Source organism: Hippocampus bargibanti, linkage group LG02 (assembly GCF_051943395.1).
Source record: "Hippocampus bargibanti isolate YZ-2025 linkage group LG02, ASM5194339v1, whole genome shotgun sequence".
NCBI classification, from domain to species: domain Eukaryota; kingdom Metazoa; phylum Chordata; class Actinopteri; order Syngnathiformes; family Syngnathidae; genus Hippocampus; species Hippocampus bargibanti.
The window spans coordinates 12,692,678-12,720,564 of record NC_142735.1 but is presented as its reverse complement, the minus strand read 5'-3'; the positions used below and the strand labels follow the sequence as shown (position 1 = coordinate 12,720,564).

Sequence of the window (27,887 nt, the reverse complement as noted above, 5' to 3'; positions counted from 1 at the left end):
TTTATTTCCCACAAATAACATTTGGCCAGTGGGCGGCAGTGTATGGGATGATGCAAAAACATCCGCTGATTGATGTACATTGTGTCTATTTTTGCAAAACCTTTCACCCAAATACTTGTTCACTTGTGCTGGAAAAGCTTGAAATGAAGACGAGAAGTGCCACATGTGTTGTTGATAAGGTTTTTATTTCTTGAGGCAAATCAATGAATATATGTCCTTTATACAGTATATGAGGAGCACGTCTCTACAGTTTCATAATGTAAACAATCTCTGAAGAGTTTTAAAAGGAAGTGAATGAACTCCTGTTTGAAACTATGTACACCAATTAAATATAATTTATAACAAGAACATCTATGAAACTAGATTTGAACAATTCAAAAATACTGAAATGCCCCCCGCCCCAGCCTTTCTCCTCTCCACATTCTTCACCTGACGTGAAACCAGACACAATGGGGGGAAAAATGGAGAATAAAAAGAACAAGTAAATGCCTCAAACAACATCCAAGCTAAGTGGAGCATAAATTAAAAAAAACAAAAACGTAAAAATATAAAATCTCATTAGAAGTCTTTCGCATATTTTGTTAAAAAAAGAGAATCAAGTGACTGTGCTAGTCCTTTAAAGTCAAAATAAAACATATGCCCTTTATCTTATATTGTTCCACATACATTTATTGTTCTCACTTTTATATTTATTCTTTTAAATATATTACTTGTTTAACGTATAATCATTTGCCTACCAAGTGCTCATTTGACATCCTTAAAGGTTTATTTTGTGTGATAAAATGATTTAGTCGAAAAAAATATAAATCAACATTTTAGCATGATGAGAAAACAAGGAAGCCGACAACCTTTTTTATTTATTTATTTTTCGTGTGTCTGTGTGTGTGTGCCTGCGTGTAAAGTTTTACAGTTTTCTTGCCGGTGTCTCCCCACTTTTCCCAAACCAAAGCAGGAAGTATTGCATTGTGGTGACAATATTTTTCCCTTTGGAAAGTTTGATTAGTATAAATATTATTATTCATATTTGGATTGATTGGAACTAGCCCAAGTGGACAGTGCTTATTATTACACTGTAAATGTGTCAAAAAAGGTCAACATCAAAGTTTTTTTTATCAGAAAGTATATTATCATCTAGATATATCTACACAAACACACAAATATATTGACATATATTCATATATATATATATATATAAGTATATAGATTTTTTTTCAGAATATGGCTATTGAAAAAGTGTTCTTTCGAAGAAAAAAAAAAACATCCTCAGTGGCGGTCGGGATTGGATTGGAGGGTGCCGTAAGGAAGGGGAAAGACCTAATGCTGATTTTTAAGGCTTCACCACGATCACGCAATGATATGATGACACAATGACACGATGAGGAGATGATAAGGGGAGAAAATTCATCAAAAGCATTAAAGTAATTAAAGGTCGGTTTTAGGGGTTTTAATTCAAGGTTAATTTGGTATTTCTGGATGTGTACTTGTGTGTGTGTGTGTCTACATTCCTCTGAATGTTTGTGCATGTAAAAGTACTGGATGTAACTTGGTCTTTGTAAGTTTATGAATGCAAATTGTTGCCAGTTTGTGTATGCAAGTTCAGATTTAGACATTTTGTTTAGGTGAATGGAAGTGTGTGCATGTAAATCTTGTATAGGTGTGTGTGTATACATATAGGAATGTTCGTGAATGCACTGTAAATTGTCATATCTAAACTTATGGGTATGTGAACTGATGTGTGTCAAAGTACGTTTCAAAATGAACAATCTTCAATACGGGTGTGTCAGAATGAAAGGCAAATTTGCACCGCCACAAAATCCGAAATTCAAACTAGGGTTCCTCCAACATCATCGTCATCGTAATCATCACTATCATCCCCTTCCCTTTCCCTTTGTGTCACCCCCACAATTCCAGTCGGGACGAAAGTGTGCAAGATTACTATTGATTTTTGTACACATGCTAATCACATTTCTCCTGATGACTATTCTTTATGTATTGCCTCCAAAACAATGGACAAAAAATAAAATACAATATAAACAAATACAATTGTCTAAAGGGATTTTTCATGTACTGTATTTTTATAAACAGTGTCTGACTTGTGTCAATGTTCCCTCCAAATTCTGCCGCCGGCCAAAATAAAATGCGGTTAGTACGATGCACTTTAGTACACATTATATATAAGACCATATGGTGCGCGTTGTAAATGTGTGTCTGTGTATATATGTATATATTATCTTATATAAGAGCTTCTCTTTATGTAAACCATGTTGTAAACATTCAACTTTCTTGTGTGTATGATGTGTGTATGATGTGTGTGTTTGTGTGTGACTTTATAAGTGGAAGGACCTTGGCCGCCCACACGCCACCATTTTTGGATGAAAGGCCAATGGCAGACATTTTAAGCTAAAGCTAATGCGAATTGCTGTGTGAAACAGCGGTATGCTGTGGTCAGGCTGGGTGGCCAGATTGAATTGTTCGAAGACGACAAACATGGTGGCATGCAGAAGAGGCTTTAGTGGATAAACCCTGATAGGAAAGCAGGATGACGGCGGCGGCGAGAGCATCGGCGCATGGTTGTGAGGTAGAGATGCTCGGCTGCCGCCACCCACGTCATTTTCAATCAAAGTTCCAACCCTCTCTTGCCGTTTTCCCGGTGCCTCCTACTGGCCACAATGGGTGCAACCAACTGCCACTAAAGGGGATGTTTACATTCAGTAAAACCAATACATTCCATCAAATCAAAGCAACCAACCAAGTCAGTCTGGACATTTTGAGGGAGACTGGGACAATCCTTATCATGGCATCAGCACCACGGGCCCAAACCCACAACCCAGCCTACATCCGCCAACACCTCCCCAATTTGAGTGACATAGGCTGCACTGCTGTTTCAATGTAAACAAACATGTTGCATCGGGGGACTAGACCAGGCTACAGCTTTTAAAGTGGGAATGTTCCACCTTTAGTGATTGTTTTAATTAGCCGGCTAACTGACTAATGTTAAAATTAATATTGTGGGTAAAACAGGTGTGCTCAGGTTGCACACAGTGCAATATTTACCCTCCAAAAATATGATGTGGTTGCGTTACATGGATTTGTTGCTGTTGAGGTGGGCATCAAGCAATACTCGGTATCAGACTGGCATTGGCTTTCTTTCAATGTACAGTATTAGGTACTCATGACAGCTATTTAGATCAGCTACATATATTTATAGGGGAAGTCAAGTGAAAAATGTTCTTTTCAATTATATCCTCCAGATAGGACGTGATTGGAACAACTGACCAAAGGGACATCCGCAATGATGAGGTACCCGAGCCACCTGTTCTGGCTTCTCTCAGTGGAGAAGTGACTCTACTCTGAGCCTTCCTGAGTGACCGAGCTTCTCCCTCTCTCACTAGGGAGAGCCTGGAGACCCAGTAGAAAAAAAACTCCTTTTGGCTGCTACAATATTGTTTTTTCAACCGAGACAGATTGATTGGTAAATCGAGGGCTTTGCATTTCGGCTCAGCGTCTTCTTCACCACAACAGACCAATCCAGAATCTGGATCATTGCAGACGCTCGGCCCATCCGTCTGTCAATTTCCTGCTTCCATTCTTCCTCTCTGACATGTGAACATGATCGTAAGATACTTGAACTTGGACTTTTGAGCAGGATGTCATCCCCAACCTGGAGAAGGCACTCCAAACATTTTCACTCAAGTACTTCCACTCTAATCCCGACTGCTTCATAACTGCTCTAGTTAGAGTTGCGACTTGATGAAGCCAACAAAAGCCCTTTATCTGCAAAAACAGAGGAATGGGTCAAGGCTGGCCAAGAAGAATGCAGTTGCTGAGGCAAAATCACGGGCGTGGGAGAAGTTCAGCAAGGCCATGAAGAAAGAATTCCTAATGGCATCTCACAAGGAAAAGGTTTACGATCAACAATGTGGAAAGTGAGAATGCTCCATTGCTATTCTCCACTCAAGATGCTGTGAACCTGTGAGAGATGTGTGAGACCTGGATCCCCTAAAGCAGGGGTCTCCAAAGTCGGTACTCAAGGGCCGCTGTCCTGCCTGTTTTCCAGCTCTCCCAGTAGCAACGCACGTGATTCAAATCATCAGGACCGTTCTGATGATGTTTCAGAGCCGGCTGATGAGCTGATCATCTGAATCAGGTGTGTTTCAGTCGGGCCAGCTGGAAAACAGGCAGGACAGTGGCCCTTCAGGCCTGGAGCTGGACATGTCTGCCCAAAAGGCTCTGGATGTCCGAGTTGACATGCCTTTGCAACATCACATGGATATCAGAGACAATGCTTCTGGATTGGCAAACGAGGATGGTGGCCCCGCTTCATAAAAAGGGCGAATGGAGTGTCCCAACAAGTGCATCACATTGCTCAGCTTCCCTGGTAAGCTTCTTTCATGGGTACTGCAGAGAAGGGTCCGTCGAGAAGTCGAATCTCACACTCGAGAGGAGCAATGTGGTTTTTGTCCCGACCTTGGCACGGCAGACAGCAGAAAAGCTCGACACCCTCGGCACAGTCCTTGAGGGTGTATGTGTTTTCGCCCCACTGGTTTTAATGTGCATTGTGAACTTGGAGAAGGCATTTGATTGTGTCCCCTGAGGGATCTTTTCTGGGCTACCACTGGAGTACCAGGTATCAGACACCCTAATATGGGCTGTTCGGTCACTATACAACAACTATCCGTGTTTGGTCCACATCACTACAAGATAGACCGAACACTTAACAGTTGCACTCTAGTCATGCTGTATGCTTAAAGCTAATATTGAGGGTGTTTGCAACATCAGAGGTGGGCTGTGGGCTAATTGGCTGAAGCTAATATAAATGACCGTTTACTACAAGATGTGTGTATGCTGTTTGATCGTGTCTTCTGGCTAAAGCTAAAGCTAATGCTAATGTTAACACACTTTAAGAACCCGATTCAACACAAACAAATGATGTCTTATCCAGTCTATCATTAGCCGCCTACTCTTCAGGTGAAACATTCCCACAAAGCATTTTTGGTGTTATCTATGTCGCTAACACAGGCCAGTAGGTGGCGCCTCCTTGAAAAGCGGGGTCTGGGGAATCAGCGTTGAGGTGACACGGGTAAAGCAGAAAAAACCTCCCAACGGTGCATAGATCAAATTAAGGAAGCACTACAATTACAAAACAAGAAATAAAATGTTCATTTTTGTAAACTTTTGTCAACCTTTTTACATTGAACGTTATACTCTTTGCACACACCACAGTTTTTTTTCCATGTAGAACATCCAAGAAAGCGGCTATCTTTTATCCATTTTTTTTTTCTTTTGTTGACAATCACACACAAAACTTGTTTTTTTGCCTTTCGTGGCGATCCGACGCCTCCCGCCTCCGGATTAGTTAGTTTTTTTCACCCCCCACAGAGAGACACACAAACAGACACACGCACACACACAACAAAGATTTGCTACAGAGGTCTCTTTGCCGGGCGTAGCCCTGTGGCTGATCTCGTAGCTCACACAAAGTCGATGCCTTTGCCTCCCTTCTCCCCCAAAAATGTTCTCATCATTGCTTTTCTTTTTTTAAAAATGTAAACATGTTGCATGGAGAGGTGTATACCACTTCTTTCTGCTGCTGCTGCTTCTGCTGCGGGGTGCAGGATTTCATAAGGCGGGACAGTTGCAGCAACATGTAGGGCCACTGCAGATGGACAGTCAGCGGTGGTGCAGCGACTTCTGGGCCTCCTTCAGGAGTGTGTCAAAGTCCAATGCGTCGTACTTGCTTTTGACTGGGCCTGGACCTCCCTCATCTGGATTGAGAGAGAGGGGAAAATGCTGACATTAGCCTAGGTGAAATCCACTGTGACGCTGAAAATGATTTTATCCATCCTTTATTGGACCTGCTTTTCCTCATGAGGGTCTCAGGTGTGCTACAGCCTAGTAGTAGTAGTGGTAGTATGGACAAATATTATTTCATATTTTACTCCCTATTTCTTGCTAAAAAATGCCATGGTTTTGTTGTGCTTTTGTAATGCTTTTACTGGCAAGGAACCAGTAACACATTGTGGTTTTGCTGCTGTTGCAAGTAAGAGGAAGAGCAAAAGCACAATAAAAACATCCAAGATTTAAACACCCAAGCCTTCGGTCAGTGGGCAACTTTCTCAATGAATTGGGCCACTCAGCAAGACCACTATGCCGTGGTAGCACTGGAGATTACGTGAAACTTGCAAGACTCCTGCTGACCCTGCTCATTGGCTGTAACTCAGTTCATAAATGTATTTATTTATTTTCTAATTTGTCTGCTTAGTTGTACTTTTGTTGCTGGTCTATCTGGTAACACGGGATTGTAAAAATGAGCGATGATGGGGCCAGGTGCCACCTATTTAAGATGGTTCCCAACTCCACCTCATCGCCAGATCAACACTCTCGAGTTTGAACAGCCAGTCATTTTTTATAGTTCTGTCTGCCTTGTTGGACCCCTGCTACCACCACCACCATCTTTGGTTGAATAGAATAATCACCTTTATCTGTTTGTCAATCTGGCTCAATGTCTCCCTCCTCATATTCCCACCATTTTAGCATATAGAGAATGAGTAAATGTTCTTCCACAAGAGAGCAAATATTCTTCCACAAGGTAGATATGAACCCACAATGGCACCCGTGGCATTCATAAAAGAGGATATTTGCTTTGTGTTCAAAAAAACAGGCCTAGATTTTACGCTTTGGCTAACACTAACCTAGCATGAGGGAAGTTAAAGCTTATTTTTGTGTATGTGTTGGATAAATCACCAAGGTCGATGTAGCGCTTCCTTGTCAGTCTCTTCCCGCTTACTGGTACGTTCTGGAAAACATTCCCACGCTCCCGCCGGTGCCTCTGTATGTCAGACTGGCGGATCTTTATGACACCACAACGCTCTCTGCAAGTATACAGCCGAAAAGACGCAACTCAGAAAATTGGGAAAATGTGGCATCATGCAATTAGGAAAACTAAACCTTTTTGGCCCTGTCCTCTGTTTAGGTAAAAGAGTTTCCATTTTAGTAGCAGTTAGCGAATATGTCTATCAGGATATAATATTTGATATGATGGCCTTACTGAGCACTTTGGGACACTATTTTTAGAAAAAGATTTTGGGTGGTCCACTAAAGAAAAACCCTGCTTTCATGTAGCGAAGTAAAAATGATTATGGCTATTTTTGAAGGACTTCTAAAATGTCCAAATTGAGCTTAAAACCACATATTGAAACCCAAATGGTTTACTTCCTGCGTATCCCATGCATAATGAAGCATTTTGAATAAAAAAAATGTAGAATACAATACAATACATATTGATTTATATAGCACTTTAATGTGACTCGACTCCTGCTAAATCTTCTATGAAATTCCATATTTCTAAGTGAAATGGTCATATTGTGCCAACATGGAAGGAACTCCGATGTTTATTTGGTTCTTTGTGACATTTTTGTCAGCTGACTTGGTCTGGTTGGGAGCAGGTTACGTACTCATTACAGATGATGACTTTACAGTCCTCTGCCTTGCCAAAGACCTGGAAGCGCTTCCTCAACATGTTCTGGGTCATGCTGCTGGGCAGGTTGTGGATGTAGAATACCTGACAGTTCTCCTGGCAACCGGGAAACCATGGCAACAGTTAGCAACGGGCGGGAGAAACTACACAGATGGAAGTGGGAGGTTTTTAGCATTGCAGATGTTGCCTCACCACACATGCACAAATGCATGCAGGCGCACACACACACGCATACGCACACAACAGTACAGTGAGACCTCAACTTACAAATACCTTATCTTACAAACTTTTTGTCTTACAAACGTCAAATTTCGTCAAATTAAACCTTATAATAAGCACTATTTTCATAATACACACCCACCACGGCTGGCGGAGTGATCTTCGGCGCAAGCACACGACCGAACAGCACCAGAGGTTAAGTTACCAACAGTCCTTATGGAAGGTGACTCTCCTTCCATAAGCCATCAACAAGGTAAATAAAACTTTATTTTAGACCACAGTGTATTTCTTTAATTTCAGTCGTCATGTAATGCGTCTCTCTTTCCAAACAGCAATTCCCTTTGACCTTCGACCTCCAACGCCATTCCATCAAGCCATAAATGACCATCACAAATGTAAATAAAGTGACTTTATGATACAATGCAGTGTATTTCTTTCATTACAATACAATAGCACATTTATTATACATAGAATAAGGTATGTTGTGTGTAGTTTTAAGGCTTATTTAGTTGAAAAGTATATTTTATGGAAACCTGGGAACGGATTATTCACATTTTAATGGTTTCCCCTGGGAATTTTTTTTTGAGATACACACTTTTCGCCTTACACACTCTGTCTAGGAACCAATTAAGTTCGTATGTTGAGGTCTCACTGTATAGTGATTCACTCTGGAGTGGAGTGGGAACACTGTACCTCATCTGATTTGGCTTTGTTCCTTTGCTCATCGTCTGGGCACATCTCAGAATGCTCACTGAGAATGGGAGAAAAGACGGGGGAGAGAAGAAGGGCGAAGTAAGAAAAATATAAAAGGGTGAAACGGGAGGGAGAGAAAAAGAGAATGTGCATTACTTTGGTGCAATGCTTACCATCATGACATGATGGATTACACAACAGTACAAGTACAGTGCAGAATACTCGGAAAAACAACCACAGGAAATAATCCATGGTTCAAAGAAAAAAGTCCCCACATATAGCAAAATGAATTGGAATTTGCAAAGGTAGATCCCAACATACTGTACAAAGCAATTCTGGTTCATCAGGTCCAACATATTTTCTTTTATCATTTTTAATTTTACTTTTCATTAAATAAACATTGTGTTCAGTCATTGTACTTTATAAAATGTATTCAACAGAAGTAATTATCTGATAATGTAGCTCAACAATTGCTCATTCTTTTGCGGTTGTAGCCAAACATTCATTTCTGGCATTGGGCACATTGGAACTGTCCCAAATAATTAATGCGATCAGGCCATTTAAGTGAATGTTTACCTGGAGTCTGCCTTACTGGCCGGGGAGTCAGGACAGAGGTGGAGCGTCGGTGAGGGCGAGCGGGACACCGCTGAGCACTCCGCCTCCTCTTCTGAGGCAGGGGGTGTGGCGCCTGCTGATTGGCAATCAGACAAGCAGTGTGATGATGTAACTGATTCGCCGGCGTTAGATTGGATGCCATTTCCTGGCGCGGCGTCACCCAGTTGGGGTTCTCCAGCCACTTGCAGCATGGCGCTCAGCATAGCAACGCTGCGCTTGCGTGATTCTCCAAGGCTCAGCAGACAGTAGTCATGGTCGCCGAAGCCAGGGCAAGTGTCACCGACTCCAGCCTGACCCATACGCCGCAGCTGGGCGTACAGCTCGGTTTGCTCCGGCAGCTTACGTTGATGCGCACGGCTCAGCCAGGAGCCTCGGAAGCCACCGACACCGCCGCGAGATGAGTTTATGGACTCCTCGCCATCGCCATTTCTTTCACCATCCTTTCTGGCCTCAGTTGGCTTGAAAAGGTCGTCCTCCACCGCCTTGTGAGGCGGCGTGGTCGGAGGCGTCAGACCTGCAGAGGACATTATTGATGTACAATAGGTTTATTGAAGAATTCACACTGGGCTTGTAAGGAGACTCCGCGGAGAGTCCTTCAAGGATCTTTTTGTTTACCTGCAGTTCCACACAGATCCACGCCAAGCGTCTGCTCGAAAGTCTTGCTGCTGAACTCTCTTCAGTCACGAAAAACACATAATGAGAATAATGTCAGACTCCATCGTGATGTCTCCTCTCTTATCACAGCCGCCACATGCAGGCCTGTCTGCGCTACCATTCTTCTCCCATCAATTTACTTTTTTAGGGGTGGCGACAAGCACATTGGCCAGAGGAATAACAACAGAGAGGTCTTTAAAAAGGCAGCTTCATGTGAAGAATGGACCCACGCCAGGGAAAGTGATCAGCGTAGCGGTTGGAGCGAGTAGGAGACACGCCAGGGACGCTAGTGGGAAGTGAATGTGAAACAGCGAGGGCAGTGAGGACGTGCCTGGTTGGCTTCAGATTACAGGCAGAATCATTAAGCATCTTGGAATTCAATCTGTTTCGGATTAGAATACATCGGCATTTGCTTATTAGGATTAGAAATGACGACGTGATAAAGTCTTGTGTATTAAATTGGATGCAGGATTATTCATACAAACATACAGGGACTCACAAAAACTACTTTAAGCACTTATACTTTACAGAGACGTGTTACAAGAACTCTGACTTTCTTCAAAGACACCGTAAGGAATGGGTTTCAAATTCATTTTTGTTGCAAGGCCATTTCCCTTTGAGGGCGGTTATGACGGTGAAACCAGCATACGTGTAATCGTCTCATGACATGATTGCTTGATAATTACAAATTCATGTTTACTCGTTTTCAAATGAGTCAACTATACTGGTTTGTTCAGTTGTTGGGCAAGTGTCATTTTTTTCAAATCTCTCATTATTTATTTCACATGACAATTTGACATTTGGGTGCAGATTTTAGCAAGGCTCATGCAAGTTGACACACGTACATTTTGTTCACAGCCTACATAAATTGGTTTGATGGTTGAATCTGTCACAGGGGCCTTGAGTTTAACACCAGTGCTTTTAGGGCCCTCCTTTTTCGTCCTCATAAATCTTGCAGAGTTCTTCTTCACAGACCTATACGGACACCCCTTTTGATGACTCCTTGAAGGCTAATGCAAGACTGGGGACTGGGTGTCCTACAAAGACCTCCTACAAGGACTCGTCCAATGACATCAATCAAGGGCAGAAACCTGACATTCTAAGAATACTCCTTTAAATTCTACCTTTAATGCTTCCTAAAAGGAACCTACTTCAATGATCCTTCAAGAACCCAAATAAAGGCTCAGGGTTCTGCAGTAGCAATGCCCAAAAGTCGACTGGTAGACCGTGGACTGCTCCAGAGTTGACTGTGAAAGGTGTGTGTGTGTATGTGTGTGTTTGTGTCGCCAAGTGCTTATGCATCTGGTGTCACGTCTCATGACAGGATGCTCTCTTGTTGCTACAAAGAATCGTAAACACATTGGTTCCTATACAGCACGGACAATGTTGATGCTGGCTGGCTTCAGTGTGACAAAGCAAAGAGAAATTCTCACCCTGTGGACTTGCTGGCGTCGAGAGGCAGACACAGGCAGGCTTGTTTTTCTGTCCACACACATACAAAAAAACAAAAAGAAAAAAACCACTGCGTAATAAAGGAATGGTGCATGGGCGACAATGACAGGCGCTGTTCACCTGAGACTGCGACATAACATTCATCATTCAATACTCATTTGTCAAACCTGTCCACACAGCATGGTGACCTGGTATTAACGTCAAGTAGGCGAATCATCCTATTGTGATTTTGCTTTTTAAATCCGATGATATTCTTTCGGATTATTGGCATCTGTGGTGTTGGATTGCCAAACTGTGTAACAGTGACGCATCAGGTCAAAAGTAATGGTCCCTTATGCTTGTCAGAACACGACTGGCATCCCTTTTCCCAAACTATTGACTGTCAATCACAAGACAATTCAAAAACCCTATTCTTGCTAACGCATACGTCCCAACCAACTTTGGAAAAAACAAACAAATAAAAAAACGAGGACATGGTCCCACCGTTATGGCAGCAGGTTTTGGTCATCTCTGTAGTCTGCCCTTGTGGTCCTGCCTCCATCGTGGTGCCTCTTCCCGTTTGTGATGGTGAACGCTTACACCCCCGGTCATCCTGCTCCTCCTTTTTTTCATCTTTCCTCGTCTGACTGGGTCGCAGCCTCTTGGCAAAGCGGCTGGGAAAGGAAGCCAGACGCCTGGAACGGCGAACCGAAAAGGAGCCGCTGTCCTCCGTGAGATTTTGTGGCGCCTCGCAGAAGGAATTTGACCAGGTGGGTGAAGAAGAGTCTTTACAAACATCCGGTTTTGGGGTGCCTGTTACCCGGGTCGAAGCTGGGATTCCCGGTTCTGCTTGGGTGTACGGTGGACTGTGCTGTCCGTAAGGCTTGCTCACGTCAAAAGAGGTACTCTGCTGCAGAAGCTCATGGAGAAGTGAGTCTGTTTTCATCTCCCTCCGCTTTGCGAAAGGAAGCCTTCGTTGTGGAGCAGCCGGCCCACTGCTCACCTGAGGTGCCACCAGTGCGACCCGGCTAGAAGAGTTTGTTACGGACGGGCGGGCGGCATCGGGTCGGGCTCGAGGCCTGGCCTGATCTTTGCGGTCCAGACCCTGCTGCTTGCGGATAGGCATGCAGTATGTGTGCATGTAGGTGATAAGCTCCACCACAGAGCGGAGTTCTTTCTCTGAGGTGAACTGAGGCTTGGCCGGCTCGGCGGGGGGCTTGATTTTCCTTGCCTCTACCTCGCTACCGGAAGACTCTTCTTCCTCTTCCTCATCATCATCCTCTTCTGATTCACTGTCCTCGTCATCTTCCTCCTCCTCTTCTTCCTCTTCGTCCTCCAGATCAGCAGCTCGGATTTGCTTGGTATCCCGCCGGGTTGTTGTGAGATGGCGATGAAGCTCAGTGCAGAGGCGGCCAGCTGGACGCACAGCACGTGGCTTCCGCATCTGTGAAGGGTCCATCTGAGTGGGTGAACAAAGTTGGTTAATTAACCCCACAAATATTAAGACCGTTCCACACAGTCTAGTCAATTGCCGCGTCGCAAGAATGCTGCAAACCAATGCATTCTTTTCCATCCACAAAATTCGCCTGAAACTTGCCTAGGTCCAGCCTAATAATATTCGAAAAGTCCTGGCATTGTTCAAATAAAAGTAATTATTGGTCCCTGCTTTATGTTATTCCCTTTCATTTCCTTTGCCACTGCCTCCCCTTGAGGGCTTTAACTTTGCCACTCCAAGATGGACTAGCAATGCCTCCAATCATCAAGTATCAAGCAGTCCTTTATTCACCCCAACGTCACATTTGCTGATGAGTGATGGCCTCTCTCTCCCTGCACCACACTCAGGTTTGAAATGAGATGTCGGTGCTGTTGTTTGTTGTTCCTGATCATTGACGAGTTGAATTGAAAAGCGAATATAGACATCAGTCACATGTTTGGCTTGGCTGTGTTTTGATTTTAAAGAGACTCAGTATATACACCATGTTTTCTTTTTGTTATGCATGAGGAAAAGAAATTGAATAGCAATGCAATGATGCTAAAGTCTCCTTCACCGACTAATTTAATCGAATTGCGAGTCTGAAACTCAATAGCAAAAACAACAAAGAGCCAGTGTCACTTACAAAGAAGACATTAGTGACTGCTTGAAATGTTAATCAATGTGACTCCTCTCTGTAACTCCGAGTGAATAATACCTGTAAAATATGTGTAATAGGTCAGGTGAAAAGAAACAAAAACCTATTTTAATAGTCTGGTATGAGTCTTTTCTGCCTATGCTTCAGTCTGTTCTTTCTCCCAGATGCATTCTACTCAGATACTGACCTGGTCCTAGCATGCTACTAATTGGGTCCGGTACTACTCTGGTGATAATTTATTGGTACCTAGTTTTCACTGGTCCCAGCCTTGCTGTAATCATTGCACAAGTCTGGTTTCTTATTTCTGAAATGCAACTCTTCACAGTCTAATTTTAGCTTATATTAGTCACCCATTTTTATATATCTATTAATAATAATTATATATATTTATGAATATAGTTTTTGTTCTTCAAATTGTCCCATTCATAATTTTGCTGCTGTAAATTGGGAACTTCTCCATTGTGAGACAAATAAAGGTTTTCTTATTACATATATTTTATTAGTCTAGGAGTCTCACGTCTCATTCTGTTTTTCGTCTGCTTTAGTTTGTTATGAAACGGTTTCTCAACTGGTCCTATTTTAGAAGTAGTGCGGTCTTGTTTGTTTTCCCCCCTAATATTGTGTGTGTTAACCGAACCGTGGATTTTGTCAACAGTTCCACCCCTACCCAAGAGTTATGGTACGAGCCTATCCTAGTCTAATTCTTGACTGGTACAGTACTAGCCTGGTTCTTACCTGGCAGTAAGCATGATAGCCTGGTCCTACCCTGGTTTTCCACACGTCTAATACTGTGACCTTGGTTTGTTTTGTTTTTTTCCTCACCTTAACCGGAGGTCGGACAATCCGTGAGTGAAATCCTCTGTTGCTATAGTGATGGCCACGGACGGCATCTTTACCCACTGGCACATTGGGTGGAGTCAGCAGCAAAATCTTCAGCTGGTAACACAAGATCAGGAGGACACTATCTTATTATTATTGATATTATTGATTGTTACCCCGTACGCCGACATCATCAATGCCATGTGATTGTGTGTTCTCCCCAGTTAGGGAAATAGCATGTAAGAAATGCAACAGACTCAAATTCAAAATACTGGTGCAACTTATTTTTCTGAATAAAGGTTTTTAAAGACTAAGCCCACAAGCATTCCCATACACATAATTTTCACAATATATAATATAAATGCATAGATGTCAATGATATTGGATGCACTCTCAAAGCACTCAGTCTGTCCAGTGGTTTCACTGCAGGGATTTTGAAAGGCCAGCAGGTGTCAGTGGTCAGCGACAAAGTATCAACACAGTGTCTTATTGTGTCAACATGCTTTATGATGCCTCATGGACCAGTGACTACATATTATTATTACATTGTGCAGCCACAACTCTGGTGGAACATGGACTTAACATTTTCATCACCAACAGCATCATAGACATTATCATAAACATCAGCAACAGTCTGGCTGTCTTCATGATGTACCTTAGAGATGATCTAGTCCAGGGGTGTCCAAAGTGAGTCCTTGAGGGTCGCTGTCCTGCCTGTTTTCAAGCTCTCCCAGGAGCAACACACCTGATTCAAATGATCAGATCATCAGCCAGCTCTGAAGCAGCATCAAAATGGTCCTGATGATTTGAATCAGGTGCGTTGCTCCTGGGAGAGCTGGAAAACCCCCGAGGACCCACTTTGGACACCCCTGATCTAGTCTGATAGTAATCTGGCAGTTGCCTGGCATAGTCTACTAAGAGATGGGTGATTCAAACCTGATAGTAGATATACATCTAGTTCTACTGTAGTTGCAGCCGGATTCAAGACAAGTAGTCTAACACTTGTATGATTATGTGATACTTTGAAAATTGGTACTAGTCGGTCTCTAAAGTGTTGCTGGTTTTGTACTAGTCTGGTGTAGTTTGGGCTAATCTGGTACTTGTCTGTTTCAAGTATGATTGTATTTGGGTTCTAGTTTGATCATAATATGGATATAATATGGTACCAGTTTGACTTGAGTCAGATTCTAGTTGCATATTAGTCTGACCCATTGTTGTGTACATACTCTCTGTAGGTCTCTATGCCCTAATTAGTCCAACATGAGCACAGAGGAAAAGCTTTGTCGGTCAGATGAATGACCCTCACACCCAAAGCTTTGTGGGGCAGCCAATTTGGCTGAGAGGACAAAAGTGATAGTGATGAGGAGGAAGAAGAGAAGGAGCAGCTTCCTTCGAGTATTCTTAAAAACAACCCGAAGGTCATCATCGCGTGTGGGCCATATGCAAAACCCTCACTGAAGCATCCGGAGGCATGAGCAAGCGTCCAGGGATTCTCAAGCACAGTCTGCTCCACTCTGGATGACTTCCTTGGACACATCAATGAAAGCCTTGTCCCCAAAGCCTCACAATCCAGAACAGATACATACTTAAGAACCTTCCTACCTAATTGCCTTCCTTTCTACCCATAGCTTATCCTCTTCCTCCTGCCTACACACCTAACAGACGCACTTACGTTTCTACCAAAAAAATCTACATTCAATAAAGAAATTGTACATTGTGTGGCCTAAAATACGTCAAAATCCATTCAATCAAAACCACCTGGCAATATAAGAAAATTTATTGTCTTCAATTGATTTGCAAATTTTGCTTTTCCAAGTCTGTAAAATCCTTGAAAATCAAATAATACATTTTAGCTTCCCCGTGTGGCTTCTGTTTTTGTCTTCTGCAGCAGAAATGCTTTTTCCCCCCAACATTGCCTAATTTTAAGCTTCAGTAGCTTTGACTTGAAATCATTTTCTCTGTCTTTTCCTATCTTTTGCTCAACGTAACCGATTAATCTGCTCGCTTTGCTTGACATTTGGATAGCTGACATCTCAATGTCACCCAAAAGCAGGCAGGTCAGTGGCACACTTGTTAGTTTTTGTCAAAATAGAAAAACATTGTCATGAGACTCATTGTTTAAGGACAAAACAATGCCACTGAGGCATTTAGCACTCTGCTTACACACTTGGTGAGTGTCTGTGTCCTTTGACACATTCAAAGGCTCCAAGCTTCTGTGTGTGACCTACCACACTAAGCGACATACTAAAGGCTTGTATTGTGATACTCGACTTGCATGTATGAAGTTTATTTTATAATGTATACTTAAAGGACAACCAACACAATTTTTTTGTTTCCTAACTGACATCAGAAAAACGTTTTATAGCATCTAAAATACCCAATACACGCAGGCTGATATTTTTAGTCAAATGAAAAACACCAATAAAAATGACTTAAAGTGTACAAAAACTACTTCAAAATTAACCTGGAAATGGCCAGTTTCAGAAGGTCTCGCCCCCTTGTTTGTGACGTCACACCAAGACGTCTTGCCTTGCTGGAGAATCAAAACAATGGCTTCAGATTCGGAAAAGATGCTTTCTTGTTACTCATCCAGTTATGAATATGATTCAAATAGTTCTGAAGAGGAAAGCATAAATGTTTGCAATCGATTAAAAAAGTCATTCCGTGTCATTTTGAGGTATCTGGACTGAAATGTACAAGATGGCGCCCAAGCTCTGTTGGAAATGGGCTGATTTGTCTGTTGGGAAATATGGAGTGTGTAAGCTCGTATCAAATAGTAGTCTTGGTGCAACACACAACGATTCACCATCACATTATTTATGTGTTTTCCTCCTAATTTCGCCATCAACACGGATCAACATGAGGTTTTCAGACCAAATACCCAAAAATGCATTGTGTGTCGCTTTCTCCGTCAGTGACAATACCTACCATGACGTCACGATAGGTATCGTCACTAACTCAAAAACAAGACTTTCTGAATATTCAGCACGAGTCTTAAAACGTAAAATATAGCTGTATACGGTGGAATATTTGTAAAATATGCTCAGTAGAAGTCATTTGAAGTGATTTTACAAATAATGGACACGACTTGTTCAGAGGCGTCGGTTGTCCTTTAAGTGTGATTTAAGAATAGAAAATACTTTTTTAATTCTAAATGGGAACCAATTAAGGACCTCTCGGTATACTTTTCATGAAAAGCCAAATAGCCTAAAGCATACTTCTAAAGCAATGTTTATAAAATATGATATTTAAAAAGTACACTTGAAATATACTGCCTCCAATTTAACATGAAAGACCTTTACTTGTGTAACACTTAAATAAATTAGTTTTAGCAAAAGGCAGAGAATAAAGCGTTTCAGGCCTGCCTCTTGATGTTGCGGGTTTGGAGGATGAGATTAAAAAAAGTTTTCAGCACCAATGCACAATCGCATGTTTTGCTCCTTTCTGAAATCTGGGATAACCAATGTCAAAGTTTTGATGCATACAGTTCAAATTAACTCAATTGAAACAGCCGTTTTCCTCAAATTGATAGCACCGTTGCCAAATATTTTTGATCATGGTGACTCAAATTTGAAGGTTTCCAGAAAATGGCTTTCTCTATCTAAATAAGCACGCCTAAATAAAGAACAGACGCTCCCCGATTTACGAACATTCGAGTTATGAACAATGGTACACAACCATTTTTGCGGGTATGTGTTGTAATACGTCTGTGTAAGCTCTCAGTCGTACAGGAGTGGTCCATCGAAGAAAAGGTTTCTTCAGCCGTACTTCTTTGAAAAGAAGTCAGATGACGGCTGAAGAAACCTTTTCATCTATGTGTTGTAATGTTCGGACATAGATGCTGTCAGTTAGATTTTGTATTGCGTGACACATGCGCGCATACAGACACAGTGGAGGTTTCAAGGGCTGGATGTTTATGCAATGGACACCAAGCCTGACCAATCAGCGCCCGGCTATGCTGAAGCGTTGCAGACGAGTTCAGATTGGTTGCGTAGAGTATGTGGGCAGGGAGGAAATCCCTCTTTTTGAAAAGTGAATGAGAGTGCATACGCTGGGTAAAAACAAACTCATAGATAGGGCTATGTCCCTCAATATATCTCACATCATTTGTTGCGGTTTCAGTGCACTGTGTTCAGAAAAAAATAAATGCCGGATGATTCTGAGGTTTTGTCGCTGCCTATACCAATGATTGGTTCCCAGCACAACATCGACCAATGACAGCATAACTGGATTTAGCCCGTGAGCTGATTGGCTGCCCATCTTTGCAGCCTTTTCTTCTGTCTTGAACTCTGAATATTCGCCTGCCTCTCTCTGGCAGAGCAGGATATGATCTTACCAGAGAGGCGTCCTCTGTGTCCTGCGAGTGTTTGATGTGATTGCCGCCCGCAGAAAGTTCATGAAGATGGTCCTGGTCGTCCTCATCCCGTTCAGGCTCGTCATCTTCCAGGGCCGGGAAGACAGAGAGGCCTCCGACCTCTGCGTCCACCATGCCCTCAAGGCTGTCCGTCAAAGCGGCCAGCAGCGCCGCATTCTCCTCTTCGATCTGGAGATCACCAGAAAACACGTTTCATCTTCCTGTTCACCTTGTATCCCCAACACGTAAACAAACATTGATCTCCATTGGATTACATTGGATTTGGCAATCATATTCATCATGGCTGGATATACAAAAATGAATGAAGACCCTATTCTGTGGAAGGTAAACATAAAAGAACATTTTACTTAAGAAGTGACCTTATGGAGAAATATATATATATATATATATATATATATATATATATATATATATATATATATAGAGAGAGAGAGAGAGAGAGAGAGAGAGAGAGAGAGAGAGAGAGAGAGAGAGAGAGAGAGAGAGAGAGAGAGAGAGAGAGAGAGAGAGAGAGAGAGAGAGAGAGAGCGAGAGAGAGTACCATTTTGCAATGTAACTCAATGAGTGACAGGTGTCCAGCCAATAAATCCGTACAGTTCACGCCAATCGGAGCAGGACGGCACGAATGTGCCCTGCCCAACGCGCCGTTTAGGTACACATCTGATGTTGCTCACAGTGGTTCTCAGTGTGCTCAAGGAGCTTGTGGGTGTGTGCTCAGACACATGAAAATAAGTTAGAGGGAACATTGTTCACATGTCAATGGCGTTGGATTATGTTGAGTGTGACAGGTTTTAACCATCTGGCATGGATGGAGATTGGACGCAAATTTTTTCAATGACATGGCCTAAGAATTTTCAAATATGTTATGGCCCTACATGACCAAGTCATAGAATCAATCAATTAAAGTGTGTTTCACAAAAATCTGGTTTGTAGGTTAAGGCAAGATGGACGCTAACCTCAAAAAGGTCATCAGGTGTGCTGTATCGGATGGAGGCCGGTGATGCGTCTGCCACCTGGTCGTTGCACCACTGCAGCTCGCCAAGGCAGTTGACACTGTCAAAGTCGCTAGTGTCCAGCTGTGAGAGGTCAATGTCGGCAAAGTCGGTGTCGAGGCGGTCTGAACACACCTCCTCCTCCCCATACTGAAAATTGAAAAAGAAAGACGCTCAAGTCAGCCTACTTCACTGTAAAAACCTCAGACAGAGAAGTGGAATCATGCCATCGCATAACTGGCTGATATCAGCAGCAGTGTCCTGCATGGTGCATAAAGTTTATACATGCTGGGAAATTCAATAGTTGACTTTAACATCCCCTTTCTGAGTAGGTACGTTTCACACAAACTTGGTAAAAGTCCTTCCGCTGTCAAACCATTCATAAACCCTAACTTCCAGGTTCGTGTGTTTCATTCATGACAATAACAGAAAATGAATATGAATAATCGATCTTTGAAGGACTTCAAAAGCTGGGTATTTTGAGGGTTTCTTTTTGGGTCACACTCTTTCAGCCAAAATGAGACGGAAGATGGGAGTAGGGGAGGAAGTTACAAAAAGTCTTGTGAAAAAGACAACTTCCATGGGCCTCAAAAGTTGGGAGATTTGTGAGTTGACTTCACAACCCCTATCCCAATTCTGTACCTTGCACCCACTTTTGTAATATGCAAAATTAATGGGGAAAAGACAGCTTAAAAGGGCCTTTGTAACCAGAAAATTTGACAGGTCTCAACAATCCCCCAAAGTCCAACAACAAAAACACAAATGCATCCTAATTTGATGGTCGCATAAAAAGGAGGTACAAAATGGAGGTGATAAAGTCAAACTATACGCTCTAACCGTATGCTCCTTTTCCGTCTGGACTGCATGATGAAATCGATGAACCTTGATGAACCTTCATTTATCTGCCTTTGCGTTTCACACGGCCATAACAGGATAATGACTGAGTGATAAGAATCAATATTATCTACTGTTGTAGCTGAAGTGATTTTCCAGACGAGACACAAACAGCCTTGTGGTGGACAGTCATACGCACACACAGATGGAGCCAAGTCATTGTGAAATGTGAAAAAGGAAGCAAAGTGTGTGACACAGTGGGAGGAAGTAAGCATGCTCCACTGGAGACATTGAATAACTCGGATGAAAATAGAAGTCGTTAAGTAACAACAGTTGAATCATAAAGCAGAGTAAAGTTGACATGTGAAACACTTTATTATTTATTGTAGACTGTATAGACAACAAAAAGATAATTGTGCTATTATAATCCTGATGAGACCATGTCTACTAGTACACTGACATATTGTATATTTTTTCCGATTTTTTTCTCTAGTTTACAGAGTGCATTGTTTTGGAGCTGCTTATGCTGGTCATTGAAATATAAATGTTTCTTCGCAACTGTTTGGATCGCTCTGTATCTTTATTTGAAAATCCATGGAGCCGCTGCAAATGTGCTGAGATATGAGGCTAACAATGGCAGTTTGGAACAATGCTAAAGTTGGGGATCAAGCAGATATTACATAGGTCAATATGAAATGATCATCTGAGATGGCTTTTTGAGATCTCTTTATTTTTTGTTTTTAAATTTGACTGAGAAAACCTTGTGCAATACACAAGATTTGATGATGTGTTATACTTTCTAGCTATGATATTTTATTTCAAAATGCAGATAGATCTCTGAATCTCATTTTTACGAAAGATGTCACTATAGTGCATTTTTATTGTTATGTTGTGAAAGAGCTATATAAATATTGATGTATTGAATTGTATTAAAGACCACTAATTGTATTACTGTTAGATAAATGCACGAATGTTGAAAGTAACTTAATTTTAGCTAACTAAAATGATGACGCTAACATTTAAAAACACTGCTTTGGGCACTACCTGGCATATACAGTATAAGAAAGCAAAATTGATTACTTTTCGAATGCACAATTCATTCAAAGCGCCATCAAACGGTGAGTATAGTTTTCTTTTTTGACTGTTGCAGTGCTGATGACCATTTTGTGTTTGGGAGCCTTTTACTGAGCATCTTCATCTTTATTAAGTTCTTAGATTTGCTTGTTCTGTAACCATAAGGGGACACAAGCCAGTGTCTTCATGTGCCGGTCCCAAGCCTGGATAAATACAGAGGGTTGTGTCAGGAAGGGCATCCGACGTTAAGGCTTGGCCAAAACAAACATCTGAAGATGGAGGAGTCTGATTCGCTGTGGTGAGTTCTCGAAGGGAAAAGCCGAAAGGCAACGACAAATTCATTCCTGACTAATGAGAACATTGAGAAACTGTGCAGAGAACTATTCGCATTTGATCTGTTATCTATTTCCTCTCACTCATTGAACGTTTATTAATTCACGAAAGCGCATTATCTACTCAAAATCTACAAAAGCTTTCCTTTTTGTTTTTTTATGCCACCATGAATTAGACAAAGATTAATGCCTCTCATTCATCACATTGAACAATCTCTTCATCCCTCATTTCTGTGTTTATTTGCCTTTCAAACGGTGATTATGGATTACCATATGCTAATTTTGATGGCCATGTCTTTGTGATTTATCTGGGTCATCACTACTACTGGTGCTTTGTGTGAATATTTATTTGGGTTGAAAATATGTTATTAATTATTTTATTAATATTTTATTTTATTAATATTAAACCAAAATATTTGTTGGTTTGCAACGGCCCTATCTTGTCATACACCTTGAAACTCCTGTAGGAAAATTTGCCCCCTCAAGCAGTTTCAATCGGCAGCAAGAAATTTGTGAGGAAACTGTATCAAGAGTAGACCCACAAAAAATGTCTCAAGGAGCCATGCCCCAAAAGAGACTGGCCAGTTAGGTTTGAAGCAACCATTTTATAATTTTCACTGGTCCTTCAAGACATACTTTGAATAAAAGCACCCAAATATATCTTTACTTCTTTTATCTGCGTCATCACAGTCAAAGAATGGGCTTGGTGGTCTCGAAAAGAGGACAAAGGGATGGTCAAAGAATTGAGGCCTTCCTAGTTTAGACCCTCCCACATCTTCATCTCCCTCCAGCTGCTCATGCAGGTGTATGCATGTTTATGTGTATGACACTCTCTTAGCATGCTGATCACATCCCCACTTGCTCACGTGCACTCTCAACTCGCTGGCTCGGTGCATCCTTCTCTTTCATCTCACAAAACCTATATCCTTATGCTAAATGGGTGTGCAGACCTCCGCTCAAGGACCCACAATCATATTAGGTTTGGCACGAAAATGTAATAGGTCCATCCTCCACTCTGGTCACAAATTTATAGGAGAACTATTGAGCAGTGTTGTTTTGTTTAGGGTTTTTGATTCAAACAGACCCAAGCATTTTGCGCTTGATGCCAGCTGACTACCAGTGACTAGAATGAGCAGCCAAAGATATTTTATCCATATTTATTTATTTTTAATTGCATATCCATCACTACAGTGGACATCTATTTAAACCCTTTTTCTCTCAGTATGCATGAGTTGAAATCAAAGTTGTGCATCAGTTACCACTTTACATACAACAGTATGGTCGTCATGGGGGCAGAAGGTGATCTCCAAATCCCCGTTCCACAGCGGCCAACTCAACATCTTCCACAAGTGATAATGTCATTGCTATGTCACATAGACCATTCGTCTCGTCAATGAATTTAAAGAGAAAACAGGTAACTGTGTACAGTGCATGACAACCTTGTCTTCTGCATTCCCTCTCGCAACAGGGAAAATGCCCCTTTCTCACCGCACCCGTCTGCCAGAATACCAAAAGTAAGAAAACTCTGCTCAGGCGCACAGTAAGACTGTACTTTGCGCTGGAATTGCACTGGACACAATAGAAGGGCTCTTGATATCAAAGATGTGCATCAGTCACTACAGGAACACATAATGATCCAAAAGCAGCCAGGATTGGAGTGGATCTCTTTTCTCGGTAAGAGAGCTGTCTCATGCAGCCAAAGAGGGGGTCAGTCAGAGTTCGCGGCGTAATTATTGTAGCGATGAGGCAAGAAGCACCCGGGGTTGCCCACAGTGAGACTTTGAACATGGCTGACCAAGAGACGCAAATAAAACGTGGGTTATTATTTCCTGGCATAAACGTCTTCCGCAAAGACAATAGCAAGGATTAAATGAATCCATCAATGCGTCTTTGCTTCCTGATTTGAGGGTGTAACTGGGCCATTAGCAAGGGGGGAAAGAGGCAGATTATGCAAAAAAATAGGCATGAAATTATACGAGAGAGAACTGATACCTTTGATGTTATTGAAAGGGAACACTTCCAGGGAAATTCAGTTCAGAAGGAGTTCAGTTGGGTTTATAAATGTATCAACAGGATGCTGAAATACATGGGTATACTATCAAGCAATTCCTGCCATGCTTGGGCCCAGCGCCACCGAAACTAGTTTTTCAGATGTATACTCAAATTCAATACACATTTCTTACTCCCAAACGAATTGTTCTCAAAAAAGCCATTGTTATTTAATCCAAAAATACTTCATAAAAGCATACGGCCATGATTTATTGTGAACACTCCATATTGTTAAATAGAATGCAACCGTTAAAAGTAGATTTAGCCAGAATTAGGCTCCATTTCAACGGAAACCTCTTGGTGTTTGTGCCTTGGACACTCATGGGGGCAGTGTAATACAAACATTCTTATATGCATGCTTGACTTCAGGATTTCTCAGTAATCCAGAGCAAAATTTGTAATTTCACGGCAACATGGCTGCCATTTGTTAGCCTGCGTTTGACATTTTGCATTGTTTGTTGTATATTCAATTTCATGAATAATTTCATATGGGGGGCAATAAACAACATAAAAGCAATTTTTGATGATTTGTCGACTATTTGCCAAACTGCTGTTGTGGAAATGAGTTAAATTTAGTTCACTCCCACCACCATCTCAAATCTGAAAATGTCCTCACAAATCCAGGCTAAAAAAATTAGCCGCAAAATTCGGATCTTGTGTGCAGAAACAATATGTCATATTATCAGTGCCATTGTTACTTGCCAATTTATTCACACTAATCATAGCGTACAACAGAAATAAAGAAAAAGTGAAAGAAATAATCCATCCACTGCACAATTTTCAACGCAGCTAACCCTCACTTGGGTCTTGGGTCAGCTGAAGCCTTGATAGCTGAATTTTGGCTTGAGGCAGTGAACATTTTGGACTGGTCGCCAATCACTAACAACCCTTCAGAATCACAAACACACCTGCGGACAATTTAGATCAACCATGCTGTCAGAAATGAACGACTGTGAAATAACATATAGCTCGCAGTTCAACTGCCTTTGACATTCATAGCTAATGTATATTGTTAGTCAAAACCATCTTGACTGCCATGTGTGGTCAAGATCGGCTCTTGGCTTCAGTGGAAAAAAAAAGAGCAAGAGTGAGAATGAGGCTGCCAGGATGAGGACGCATGAAAGCTGACTATTTATAGTGTTCCCGCCTGCACGCAGGAGTGCTAACGGTGCTAAAAGAAGCGTGGCGGCAAGGAAAAGCCGACCGTTCTTCTGTAACATCCCACGCCACTAAATTTAAACATCATCTTCTCCAGGGGAGCTTGCCTTTTATAAAGAACAAATGAGGCAAACTATGACATGATGGCATTGTACACTCAAAACATAACTCATAGGTCATGTGACAATAACTATTGAATACAATTTGGCTTATGTTTTTAGTTATTGGTTTATGATGTGTCAAAAAAAAGATCCCATAGGGAGTTGAGTCTTCATGTTGAAGTTGCATTTCAGTCAGTTGGAGTGGGCAAGCTTTCAAAAGCAGTTTTCCTAAATGTCAAGTCTTGCTGTTAAAGTTATGAAAGTTATGAGTCACTCCATTGAATGCTGCTGTGTAATCATATAAACAGGCACCGACTCGTAAGAGCACATACAGTGCGAACGCAAAAAAAACAACCCTCAAAACCTTACAAACATGCACACACACGCACACACACACTTGCACGCGCACACACACACACACACACACACACACACACACACGCACACACACACACGCACACACACACACACACACACTGGCGCAACTTCATTCAGTCAGGGTGATGGGTGACCACTCCTCATGGATGTGAGTTACTGGCAGCTCTTGGTGGGATATGGATGAAACCATTTTCAAACAGAGGCTGACATAATGATGATTCCAACAAGCCCAACTTGCTACCAAAGGCCAAATTGATTCAATCTTTCACATTGTCGACACATCTCCCAAATGTTTGAGTGTATAGTTTTCATGTTTTGGGACATTTTTCCAAGAGGTAACATTTTTCATTCACATTATTCGCAATTTGCATTCTGTTGTTTAGTATCAGGAGAGGAAAAAAATGTAATAGGAGGAAAAAAAAATTAACATCAAGCATATATTTATTAACAGTACAGTAACTGTCATTTGTTATTTTCATTGGCAATAATTGCTCTCCTTTGACTAAAACAGCAACACTGGATTTTTGTGTTGAAGGAAAATATACATTTCAGGGCAATACCAGCCACCATTAGTTTTACAATATATTTACTGTTACTATGCGTCCTTGCCTGATGGTCAATTCACTTAATTTGGAACAGACTGTAGGAGTGCATCCATTACAGCAGGAATAAAAATATGTGCTCAGTACAGTATAGTAATAGTGTGCCATGTCGTGTGAAGGTGAAACGTTAAGGAATGGTGTTGATGAGGCAACTTAACTGTAATTACCTCACACCCTCACAGCACTAGAAGATGGCTGAACACCCCTGACTCCCCAATCCACCTCACCCTTGCCTCTTCCTACTTTCTTAGAGGTCACTTTGTCAGGAAGTGGCTTAACATGACATCTAAACACTAGCGCTCAATAGCACTTACGCACAAACACACACACACACACACACACACACACACACACACACACACACACACACACACACACACACACACACACACACACACACACACACACACACACACACACACACACACACACACACACACACACGTGCACAAACGCAGACACACACAGTGTGATAGTGATTTGGTGAGTGGCATTCAAATCTCACTGCCAGCGCTCATTCATTCTGAATAGAGAGGTCACTTTCACTCTTTTTTTTCAGAATATTTTCATGACTCCGAAAAACAACCACACAGGGACAACCGATGAAAAGGTTTCTTCAGCCATCATCTGTACTTCTTTGAAGGTGTCGGACGCTTCTCATCCAAGAGGCTTCGTCAGCTAACTAAAAATTTGCTGGTAGCTCTGGCCCTATATCTATCTGTAATGGACAGAGGTGGCGGTGCCAGACCTCGGCTATGATAGGTCCCTTCTCTAAGGTTGGGGGACTAGAAGAGGACTATTCCCTGATGCTACACTGATTACTACTATTGTCCTGACTGGTTATGGTCTACGACTGTCCTGATTGCCCCATTTGCTCTGGTATCACCAAGGGATCTATCATAGCAGAGGTCTGGCACCGCCACCTCTGTCCATTACGGATATATATATATAGAGCCAGAGCTACCAGCAAATTTTTAGTTCGCTGACGACGCCTCTTGGATGAGAAGCGAAATGTCCGACACCTTCAAAGAAGTACAGATGACCTTTTCATCGATGGACTATTCCTGTACGACTGAGAGCTTACACAGACACACAGGGACAAGCAAGGTCATCTTGGTGTGGAACTGAGCGAATGGAAAAGCACCATATGTGTGATGTTCTTAGGTACTCTGATGAGTTGTGTGAGTTGGTGACTTCAGCACCACATTTTCCGTGGCACAAAAAATAAATAAATATATATATATATATATATATAGCCGCTAATTTGTCAAGTCGCCGTATTATGTAAAATATTAATTTGCACATTTGCATGAAACTTATTGGAGGTGCGATTTAGAGGCAAAATAAAATCCATGACTTTTGGGTGTGGGTCCAGGCCTTATTTTTTAACTTTGCGGCAAGTGAATGACAGGTTGGCGTGTTGCTTAATCATTTTGGATCATCCTTCCGCAGAGGCGTCACCAAACCCACCGAGCCACAACACACTTATTCCTGAGCCTTGCATGAGTCGGCTTTTCCCTCCCGCCATCCCAATTCAGCGGATCTGTCACTCAGGATTGTTCTAACCATCGTTCCAGGATTCTCAAGATGTCACAGTGCTGGACAAAAATCATTTGGTCCAGATGGCACTGTCACAAAAGATAAACAAAATTCTGGCTTGATTCTTATTTACACTCCCTATCTTCTGGCGCTGCTTTTTACCTGTGATCTGTTTAACGTGAATGTCACCTGCACAGACAAAGGTGGCCATGCAATTTTAAGGCCTGAAAGGTACAATCATAGGCATTACTGTGCCTGGGAATGCCGGTAATTCCTCTTCTCCAACCCACGTTCTTCAGCAAAAAGCACCAACACAATCATTTGAAAGACCAATGCATCAATTCCTGATATCTTAATAGTTTCAGCGAAAAGGGTCTAAAAAGAGGATAAAGTGTCACTAGGATCTGTACAACCAG

At 41.9% G+C, this 27,887-nt stretch overlaps 1 protein-coding gene across 1 annotated transcript in view; it reads right to left on the bottom strand.

The window, feature by feature from the left end:
* Positions 1 to 166: 166 nt before the first annotated feature.
* ppargc1b (peroxisome proliferator-activated receptor gamma, coactivator 1 beta) overlaps positions 167 to 27,887 on the bottom strand; it is a 64,635-nt gene continuing 36,914 nt past the window's right edge. The window contains exons 2-12 of the mRNA XM_088989410.1: positions 19,369 to 19,554; positions 18,374 to 18,580; positions 14,041 to 14,154; positions 11,594 to 12,548; positions 11,092 to 11,140; positions 9,620 to 9,678; positions 8,966 to 9,518; positions 8,390 to 8,447; positions 7,455 to 7,573; positions 6,745 to 6,872; positions 167 to 5,765 (exon numbers count right to left, since the gene is read on the bottom strand). Of these exons, the coding sequence (XP_088845536.1) occupies positions 5,671 to 5,765; positions 6,745 to 6,872; positions 7,455 to 7,573; positions 8,390 to 8,447; positions 8,966 to 9,518; positions 9,620 to 9,678; positions 11,092 to 11,140; positions 11,594 to 12,548; positions 14,041 to 14,154; positions 18,374 to 18,580; positions 19,369 to 19,554 (2,523 nt within the window). The 3' untranslated portion in view covers positions 167 to 5,670. The remainder of the gene's footprint in view (positions 5,766 to 6,744; positions 6,873 to 7,454; positions 7,574 to 8,389; positions 8,448 to 8,965; positions 9,519 to 9,619; positions 9,679 to 11,091; positions 11,141 to 11,593; positions 12,549 to 14,040; positions 14,155 to 18,373; positions 18,581 to 19,368; positions 19,555 to 27,887) is intronic.